This window comes from Mandrillus leucophaeus, unplaced genomic scaffold, assembly GCF_000951045.1.
Source record: "Mandrillus leucophaeus isolate KB7577 unplaced genomic scaffold, Mleu.le_1.0 Scaffold141, whole genome shotgun sequence".
In the NCBI taxonomy this organism is placed as follows: domain Eukaryota; kingdom Metazoa; phylum Chordata; class Mammalia; order Primates; family Cercopithecidae; genus Mandrillus; species Mandrillus leucophaeus.
The window spans coordinates 1462850-1472636 of record NW_012101377.1 but is presented as its reverse complement, the minus strand read 5'-3'; the positions used below and the strand labels follow the sequence as shown (position 1 = coordinate 1472636).

Below are 9787 nucleotides of genomic sequence, written 5' to 3'. Positions count from 1 at the left end.
ACCTTCTTGACGGTTGAGGTCAGAGGGAGCCCACAGCTCCATTAATCAAGTTAAGCAGACCTGGTGGTGTGCATAGCAGAGCTGGCCCCTGCCAGATGTCCTTGTTCCTCTCAGCAGAGTAGCACTTCAGACTGCGCTCCACGTCCTGCTCTGGCAACAAGGCTCAGAGCCTTTGGCAGCCTTAAAATCATCTCGGTGGCAGACGGAGCATGTCTGGCCAAGTCTGTGGCTTTCTCTTTCTATCCTGTGAGTTCATAGAAAATAGACGCAAGCCTTGGTTTCCAAGAAGATGAGGATAACAGTAAATCAGCCCATTAACCCGCTATCTGCCCACCCGGCCCCCCTTACCTTCCCCAGGCCATTGGGCCTGTGAGCAGACAGTTGTGTCGAGGGGCGAGGTTCTGGCGTCACAGGATTGGCACCGCATGAGGAGGCAGCACCACGTGTGCCAAGGCCTGGCTGAGTCTATCTTGGATCCCGTGTGGTGGGGGTGGGAGGTCAGCAGATAAGAGCATTCTAGTGCCTTCTTGTCTTCCCTCCCCCTAGCTACCCCACCTTCTTCTGCTCCTAACCTCAGCAGCACAGATTTCGTGCAATGACAAGGAAAGGGAACATTCAGTGCCAGGCTTTAATTACAGTTGCTTCGGGCTGCTGGCCTCTGTGCCAAGTGGCCATGGAGAGTGTTTTATCACACCACAAAGCCAACAAGGTCAGGTCTGTGGTGTGTGCCCTTGGCACCTGGTTAGGGTGGGGCTGCGCTCGTGGCCCACTGGAGAAAGGCTGGGCCCAGATTAGTTCACACAGGCATCAGAAGAGCTGGCCAAGCGCAGCCCTGGGCTTCAGGGAGCCACGGAACCAGATGGAAATGCCTGTTGGGACCTTTAGGGCAGACTCTAGGGAAGGCCGGTAATTGGGTAGGAAAGCGGTCTTTAGGAGGATGGCCAAGCTCTGGAAGGATGATGGGGACAGATTATACTGTGGGGTATGGCCAAATGAGAGAAGTACAACAATAATCGTGTCCATAACACTTCACAGTTTACAGGGAGCTTTCCACTTGCTTCAGCATGCTTAATCCTCACATCAACCCTGCTTAGGGGACACAAGCTCAGAGAGGGCAAGTGACTTATCCAGAGTCACACAGGCAGAAACCCAGGACTGAAGCCCCAGCCTTTTACCACATCCAGCTGTCTTTCCATGAGGGGTAGAGGCAGATCCCCCGAGCTGGAGCCTCCAGGGCAGCCCTCGCTCAGGGCAGCACTGTGGTGACGCTGGTGAGCACCACATGCTCAGAGAGTTTGGAGACGGAGCATCGGCTCTGCAAGGACAAGGACTTGTGGCTGGCAGAGGAGCGGGGACTAGGGGCCTTCAGAGAGCCGCAGGGACCCGGGCCAGGCAGGCAGCAGGAGAAGGCAGCCTTAAACTGCTCCCGGAATTTGCCTTGGTTGGGAGACAAAAGACACAGCCATAAGGAGACAGATGCAGCAGGAAGGGGCCTTGAGCCCAGGGACACCCACGCAGCTCCAGCCAAGCTGCCTGTGAGGAGGCGGGGAGGGAGGGAGGGATAGAGCTGGGAGGGAGAGCCCTGAGGCAACCTCAGCACCGCCAGGGAGAGAGGACAGAGGCCCTGGAGCGGGTTCCCAAGGAGAGACGCAGTTGCCATCTGATTCCTTGACTGCGCTCTGGCTCAGAGGCTGGCTCAAAACGTGGTGTCTGGCTCAGGGGCCTCAGGTCACCTCTGCTCTCCTTGGTGTGTACATGGGGGTCACTATCTGTTGCTAGGCTTGTGCCCTCTCTGCCCTTTGATGATGAAAATGACAGTGGCAGCAGCCCTTTTGCATTTGGCAGTCATGCTGTGCTGGGCGCCTCAGCCTCTGTTCCCCAGAGCATCCCAGCACCCTGAAAGACTGGAGTCCTTTATCCTCACTTCACAGATGAGATGCACATAGGTACAGTGGCTTGCCCAAGGCCACCCAGCCAGAAGCTGAACCCAATTCTAATTCCAAAGCCCTTCTCAAGGGGAGGAGGGAAGGAGGGACCGCCACACCACCTTGTTCAGCCCAAGTATACCACGGAAACAGATTTTGTCAGGCTGAAGCCCCTTTGATCTTGTGTCATTAGCCTGCCAGCCTCTCTGGTACCCAGCACAGGGCCAGGCACACAGTAGGTGCTCAGTAAACATAGGCCAAACAAAGGCATATGTATCAGTAAGTCTGTCTGCCCTCCCCTCCCCACAGAGCTCATCTTCTGTTCTCTTTTCTGAGCTGGAAACCCGCAGCCAGCCTTGTTGAGTAATTCTTGAGTCTCAATGAGGGTTATACTATTGACTCCGGATCCCTTCTTTAACCTTTTAATAGTTCCTCAAAGATTATTTCTGTCCAGGCTTGAACAGTCATCTGGACCTGTTCTTTAGAAGTCTAATCCCAAAGTCAGAGGGCTGGTGAGTCACACTTCTGCTGAGCTCAGCCTCAGGGCCATTACCACCCTGAGACTGGGAGGTGGAGGGAGGGAGTGGGCACTGGGACAGCAGAGAGGAGAGGCCTGGAGTGGGAGTGGGAGCGGCAGGGGAGGAAGACTTCCAGAGGGGACAACCCCTGAGATTCTGGTCGCTCTGCCAGTGTGTCTAGCTGAGCGGGGGAAGCCCTTTCCTGGGCCTGGCCTGTCTGCCAGTGACCCTCCTTTAGCCCTGACACCTGGACTGTGCAATCCTTCCTCAGGCAGGGGCTCCAGGGCCCTCCTCCCACAGGTCTGACTCCCTCTGGGGAGGGTGGACTCTGCCTGTGCTGATTGGAGGTCTTGCTGTGCCTGCACCCGTGGTGGGAGTGGGGGGTGAACTGACCTAGCCCCTGCCCTTCCACTCACTCACTGGTCTGCAGAATCTGCACAACTGGATCCTGGGTGCCAGCCACCGTGGGGAGTGTGGCCCGTCTCCCACTCAGGACAGGGCTCCTCGGGGTGGGTCCTCCCAGAGCAGAATCACTGTGCCCACAGCAGATACATCCTCACCCTCCGTCCTTTATTTGGGCCCTGGCTTGGGGATGGGGAGACTTGTCATGTGGACTGTTGGCCACCCTCAGTGAGTTTGCATCCCCAGCCTGCTCACCACTGAGGAAGTTGTAGATGATGGGGTTGGCAGCACTGTTGGCGTACACCAGCCAGTGGGAGAAGGTGAAGCAGGCGTAGACAGCTTCGCGGTCACTGGCTTGGCGGAACATCCCGAACACCCTAGGCCCAGGGTAGAGGAGCGTCAGAAGTGGAGTAGCTGTGTGTGCGTGTATTGGGGGAGTGCTGCTCACAGAACCTGAGCTGTAAAGGGCAAGAGTTCCTGCTGCCCACTTCTGTCCACATTTCCTGCCTTCTGTACCTGAGGTCTTGGCCAGGCTTTGGGGTTCTCAAGCATGGAGGGTATCAAGCACCGCGATGGGCATCTCTAGCCTCCTGGCCATTGGATCCCCTAGGGCTTCCCATCCACTTTCTCATCCATCCTCACAGCAACATGATGAGTCATAGACATCATCCATTTTTCTATTAGGGAAACTGAGGCTCAGAGAAGTGAAGTGACATGCCGAAGATCACACAACCAGGAGGTGGCCAAGCACAGTCTCAAAGTGAGACTGTCTTCTGTCCGATAGCCTGCATTCTCTCCCCGGCGCCCTGTGACCCTCTTTTGCTGTCCCTCCAGACACATGCATGGTTAGCTCTCTCACTTCCTTCAAGTCTCTGCTCAAAGGTCATTTCCTTGGAAAGGCTTTTTTTTTTTTTTTTCTTTTGACAGCTCTGTCACCCAGGCTAGAGTGCAGCGGTGCAATCATGGCTCGCTGCAGCCTCAACCTCCTGGACTCAGGCTATTCTTCCACCTCAGTCTGTGTAGCTAGAACTACAGGCACATGCCACCATGCCCGGCTAATTTTTTGAATTTTAGTAGAGATGAAGTCTCATTATATTGCTCGGGCTGATCTTGAACTCATGGCCTCAAGCGATCCTCCCTCCTTGGCCTCCCAACATGTTGGAATTACAGACGTGAGCCAATGCACGTGGCCCCCTGCTTTTTTTAAACCATTATATCTAAAGCAAAAGCAAAAACCTACCAACCCTTGTCATTGTCACTCTCTGTCCTATTTTATTTTTCTTCCCAGCAGTTGTCATTTCCTGACATTATAATATACATTGATTTTTCTATTTACTTCCCTTCTCTCCCGCTAGAATGCAGCCTCCATGAAGGCAGGGACTTTGTCTGTCTTGTGCACTTGTTCACTGTATTTCCAACCCCCTAAAATGTGATGATTAAGTGAATAAATTTTCATAATAGCCCTAGGAGACAGAGGCTCAGAGAAGAGAAATGGCCTGCCCAAGGTCACATAGTGGAGAAGGGGTGGAGCCAGGTCTTTCTCCCAAGCAAGGAGAGCTCCTTCCCCAACCTCAAACTTCTCCCCACCCCAACCATACCCCAGGCTCTCACCTCTTAAGGACATTGAGGACACTGATGGGCAGGTAGCAGAGGGCAAAGACCAGCAGCACCACCATCAGCATCTTGGCTGTCTTCCTCCGCGCACGCATCTGCTTCACTTCAGCCAGGAAGGCGCGGGCCCGGGGCTGGGGCTGTCCACTCAGGCCCTGCTCCAGGTCCCCCAGCTGGTCTGAGGGGCGCTTCCAGTTTCGCACCAGTGCTGAGGTGGTGCCGGGAATCTGTCCAGCGCACATAGAGACAGCAGCGGTGGGTATAGCACCTTGGGAGGGTGCTTGCCTTTTGTGGGGCCCACTCCAGGCTGGACCCTGGGCAGGGTGGAGATGGGCAAAGGGATCAAACCTTTGCGAGAGGAAGGAATCTGATGTTTATGATAAAGACTAACACTCTGGACTTGAGAGTGAATGGTAGACTTTCATTTTCTTCTCTTTTCTTTCTTTTTTTTTTTTTTTTGAGATGGCATTTCACTCTAGTCACCCAGGCTAGAGTGCAATGGTGCGATCTTGGCTCTCTTCAACCTCAGCCTCCCGAGTAGCTGGAGTTACAGGTGTGTGCCACCACACCGGGCTAATTTTTGTATTTTTAGTAGAAACGGGGTTTCACCACATTGGCCAGGCTGGTCTTGAACTCCTGACCTCAGGTGATCCGCCTCAGCCTCCCAAAGTGCTGGGATTACAGGTGTGAACCACTGTGCCCAGCCTAGACTTTCATTTTCCATTAGCTCTTTGTGAAACCCCCTACAACATGCCTTGTGGAAAGATATTATTGGTCCTTAGGGATAGATGAGGCAACTAAGACTCAAAGAGGTGGGGACCCTTGAGAAGGCCCCAGGCCACATCCTCTCAACTGCCCATCCATCCTCCCTAAATCTCCAACACTGTCTTTGAGAGTAGGGGTGGGGGTGAGTTGTGCCTCCTCTGGGTCATACCAGACTGTGAGGAGCTCTGGGCAAGGGGTGGGCAGGTGGGCAGCATGGAATGGCCTGGACCAGTGCCTATAAGCCTGGAGTGGTTCTGGGCTCCTGGAGAAGCCTCTCCTGCCACCGGACACTCGAATCACCCACCACAGAGGAGCATGGGGCTAGAGTTCTGGAAACGTGGGTCTAGAGCCAGCTCAGACATTTGTGAGCTATGTGACCGTGGCCACCTCATTTTCCTTTCTAAGCCTTGCTTTCATGTCTGTCAAATGAGGAGGATTGTGCCTGTGTCCTGCTTGGCTGGGGGTTCTGTGGGGAGCAGGTGATGAGTGTTGGTGGACTGCAGGGCTGGCCAGCCAGGAAGGGCCCTGCTGGATTGGGTGCTCCTCCAAGGCAGGACCTGGGTCACAGCCAGTCCGTGTCCCCACCCACTGCCCAGCATGGCCTGGGCGCAAGCCAGTACTTCCTGTGGAATGTAGGTGACGTCCCCAGGTGTGAGAGTCCCTTCCTGAGCCTGGTCATGTTCTGGCCTGCCTTTTCTTACCGCCCAGACACCAGTCCAGGACTCCCACTCGCTAGGCCAAGGGCCTCTGAGCACCCCTGCCCCAAAAAAACCTAGGAAACCCACCGAGGGTCAGTCTGTAATGCAGGAAAGAAGACAGGCCCTGGAACCAGAAGGCTCTGCTGCTGTTGAATCTGGCAAGTTGGTTGCCCTTATTTGGCATTTGTGACGTGGGTAACGTTGCTTCTTTTGTTAGAAGTTGTTAAGACACTGGATGCAAAGTGCCTAATTTGGCAAGCAACACGGAGTTGCTATTATTATTGTTGCAGTGGTACTAAACTCAGCAGTGGAAGCTCACGGATCTGGGCTTTAGTTCCTGATCTACTCACTAGCTGAGTGGTTTGGGGGAAGTTACGTTGATCTTCTGGATCTCGGTTTTCTCATATATTTAATGTGGGTAATATATGGTGGCTAAGAGGATGCAAGACTATCTGGGAGTAGATACTTCAATAAACAGCAGCCACTAATATTAGAAGGATGTGTTACTATTCCATTCCAGGGTAGCCACTGGTGCTTTTGGCCTTGAGTTTGACGTGTCTCTGGGCTTCCCCTCTCTTTGGTTGCAGCCAAGATGGCACGTGCTGATGGCAGAGGACTGTCTACTCAGACCAGTAGCACCCCCACCCCCAGCCCACACAGTGACACCAGAGTGGGCCTCACCTGGCGGCCCCAGAGCTTGCGGAATATCTGGAAATAGGCCATGGCCATGAGGCCCAGTGGGGCCAGGTAGGTGACAATGAAGAAGCAACTGTGGTAGATCTTGGGATATAGGTCATCTGCAGGGGTCAAGAGATACAGAGTCAGGCCCAATCCGCGAGCCCCACCCTTCCCTGGTTAGCAATGCCACCCTGTCCTGACTAGGGTCAAAGCAAGGCCTAGGAGCGGCTGGACCCCATACAGCCACCATGACAGACAGAGACCCTGGAGTTGTCCAACTTGGGGTATCCCTCCTGGAAGGATGTCTACACTAGAGCAGATATCTGCATGAGGGGAGGCACCCACCCTGGGAGTATCCCTGGTAGGAGCCACTCTAGGGTGTCCCCTGGGGAAATACCTGCCCTGGGATTTCCCACTTTGGAAGGGACCCTGCTAGATGCTTGCCCTTGGGGTACGTGCTCCCGAAGTGCCCACCTGAGGGGATGCCTGCTTGAGGCTTCCACCATTACCTGCCCAGTGTTCATCACAGACTGAGAGGAGCCGTGTGCGGTTGGCTAGCTCGGGCAGCACACTGCTGCATTCCATGACTGCAGCCTGGGGCACCATGACAGTCAGCGACACAGCCCAGATGCCCAGGATGGAGCCACGGGCCCGCCGGGCTGTGCTCTTGAACAATAGTGGGTGGCAGATGGCATACCAGCGGTCCAGGGCGATGAAGCTGAGAGTCAGCACTGCCACTGACACGGACACGGCCTGCCCCACGGGGACACAATGTCAGTCATTTTGGGGGCCACCCAGAGATGTGAGAGTAGGTGAGTGAGGAGGCTGACGGCAGGTGCAGGGCAGTGCAAATCCTGACTCCACCACTTACTGGCTGTGTAAATGTGGGCAAGTCACTCACCGTCTCTGAGCCTTGTCTACAGAATGGGTTTATACCATCTACCTGGCAGGATTCTTGTGCGAATAAGTGAAATCATGTGTAAACAATGTCCAGCTTCGGAGCTGGCACATGGTAGGTGGACCCCTCCGGTGAATAATAACTTGTACCTATGTAACTTACTGTGTGCTGGGCACTGTTCTCTTCATCCTCATGGCAATCCCACAAAGTAAGTGCTCTTGCCCCCGTGTTACAGATGAGAAAACAGGCACAGAATTCCCTCATCCATCTGTCTTTATGCTCAGGGTCACCAGAGTTAACCGGTTGAGTGGGAAGCCTCAAAACTGGGAAATCCAAGAGGCATTTATCTCTGCCATGGAATGCAATCCCTACCCCAGGCTGTTAGGAAAAAACCCTCATTCTGGGAGACGGAGATGAGTCTGGGCCACAGGTGTGTAGGCATTGTCTCTAGGGGTACCCCCTGCCCTCTGGGGTGCGGGAAGTGGATCACAGGATACAAACTGAGAGAAGCCTTCTTCCACCCCACTAACCCCATCTGGACATCCTGGTTTCCGCCACTGGGGTCTTTCCTGGCCAGTGCAGGAGGGAGAGGAGAAGGCTGTTTCCATCAGGCTCCTCACGTCTGCCCCTTTGGGATTGGGGAGCAGGCCCAGGGTGTTGTGTATGTGTCACTGTGGGCTGATGCCTCTTTCCTTGACTGTGTGCCTGTGTACCTGGAGGTGACTCTATGTGTCCACACGTGCCTATGTATACGTCTGTGGCTGTGACCAGGAGGGGATCTCTGTGATTGTGTGGGGTTGTGTCTGTGTCCTGGAGTGTCCGATCTGGTGGCTTGCCCTTGCTAGCAGCAGAGGATGACACTTCAGGGGTCACGAGCCACTGACCTGTCTGAAAGGCAAGTCTGAGGGTCACTGAGACCTACGCAAGGCCGTCGTTTTTGTACAGGTGTGACAAGGAGTGGTGAGGGGTGCCTGGGCAGAGCTCACCTGTAGATAGGGGATGACCTTGCAGAGGGCATGGCCGAACAGCCAGGACTCAGTGATGTCCACCAGCAGGCTGACCGGCAGGCAGATGGCAGTTACCAGAACGTCAGCCAGGGACAGGTTGACGATGAAGTAGTTGGTGACCGTCCTCATGTGGTGGTTCCGCCACACGGCCAGGCAGACTGCAGGGTGCAGCGGGGTGAGGTGAAGCTGATGGCAGAGCCACACCCATCCTAATTCTGCCCAATCAGCGAGTCCCTCCCCACATACACCCCCACCCCCTTCAATCCCCAGGGAAAGCCAGCAGCACTGAAGGGCAAGCGCTGGACCTACCCAGCGTGTTGCCCACCAGGGCCACGAGGAACACAGCCACATAGGCTGCGATGAGGACCCACTCGTACTGTTTTGGGTACAGATAATCGCGCCACAGATAGCGGAGAAACTCGTCTTCATAGTCTGGAGGCACAGGGGATGGCTCCCTGCTGCCAGTGGGGACCCCCATCTGGGCCCCTGGGGTGGCTGAGGGCTCCATGAGCTCAGGAGCTGCTGCGGCGGAGGGGCATCCTAGGCTCTGCAGAGGGGGAGGAGGGAACTTGGGCCAGCCCTCAGCCCACTCCCCTCAGGGTGCCTGGAGGCTTGCACCCAGTTCTTTTTGGATCTCAGCCCCAAACTTCCTGAAGGGAGGAAGGAAAGGAGAGAGTGGAGAAAGAGAGAAGGAAGGAAATTAGGGAGTGTGCCAGGTGCTTTGCATATAAGTTCCCTCTTAATTCTCATAGTCATGAAATTGGTGGAAGAAGACAGACCTGAGTTGCATCCCAATTCCACACCAGTTGCCTTGGGTAGCTTACCTGGCCTCTTTCAGCCTCGGCTTCCCCATCTGTCTAATGGGGTGACAGCCCTACTTACCTTACAGGGCCGCGATGAGGAGAAATGAGCTCCGATGCGTGCCAAGTGCTTCACCAAGAACCTGGTACAAGAAGGTAGTTTAGGGGACGTTTCGGGTTACCATTATTAGGGTACCCTGCTTTGCAGATGAGAGGGAAGCTCAGTGAGATTGAGTCTCTTGCTCAAGGTCACAAAGCTCCTAAGCCAGGTCTGTTCGAACCCATCAAACACCATAGATTTGAGAGGATAAGCCATCCCGACTGCAAATATTTCTTGAGCCAGTTCACAAGCTTTAACTTTGGGTTGGGAAAACGGGCCAAAGGAGGTGTTAAGAGACCCAAGCCCCACCCGCCATACCTGCCAGACCCTCCGGTGGGCACGCGCGCACACGCACACATACAACACACACACAATGTGGGTGGTG

The 9787-nt window shown here is 54.8% G+C and overlaps 1 protein-coding gene across 1 annotated transcript in view; it reads right to left on the bottom strand.

Moving 5' to 3' along the window:
* Positions 1 to 1035: 1035 nt before the first annotated feature.
* The window catches only part of HCRTR1 (hypocretin (orexin) receptor 1), a 10398-nt gene continuing 1646 nt past the window's right edge, over positions 1036 to 9787 (bottom strand). The window contains exons 2-9 of the mRNA XM_011974017.1: positions 9385 to 9445; positions 8812 to 9152; positions 8482 to 8660; positions 7107 to 7350; positions 6601 to 6716; positions 4457 to 4683; positions 3101 to 3222; positions 1036 to 1437 (exon numbers count right to left, since the gene is read on the bottom strand). Coding sequence (XP_011829407.1) covers positions 1247 to 1437; positions 3101 to 3222; positions 4457 to 4683; positions 6601 to 6716; positions 7107 to 7350; positions 8482 to 8660; positions 8812 to 9010 — 1278 coding nt within the window. The 5' untranslated portion in view covers positions 9011 to 9152; positions 9385 to 9445 and the 3' untranslated portion in view covers positions 1036 to 1246. The remainder of the gene's footprint in view (positions 1438 to 3100; positions 3223 to 4456; positions 4684 to 6600; positions 6717 to 7106; positions 7351 to 8481; positions 8661 to 8811; positions 9153 to 9384; positions 9446 to 9787) is intronic.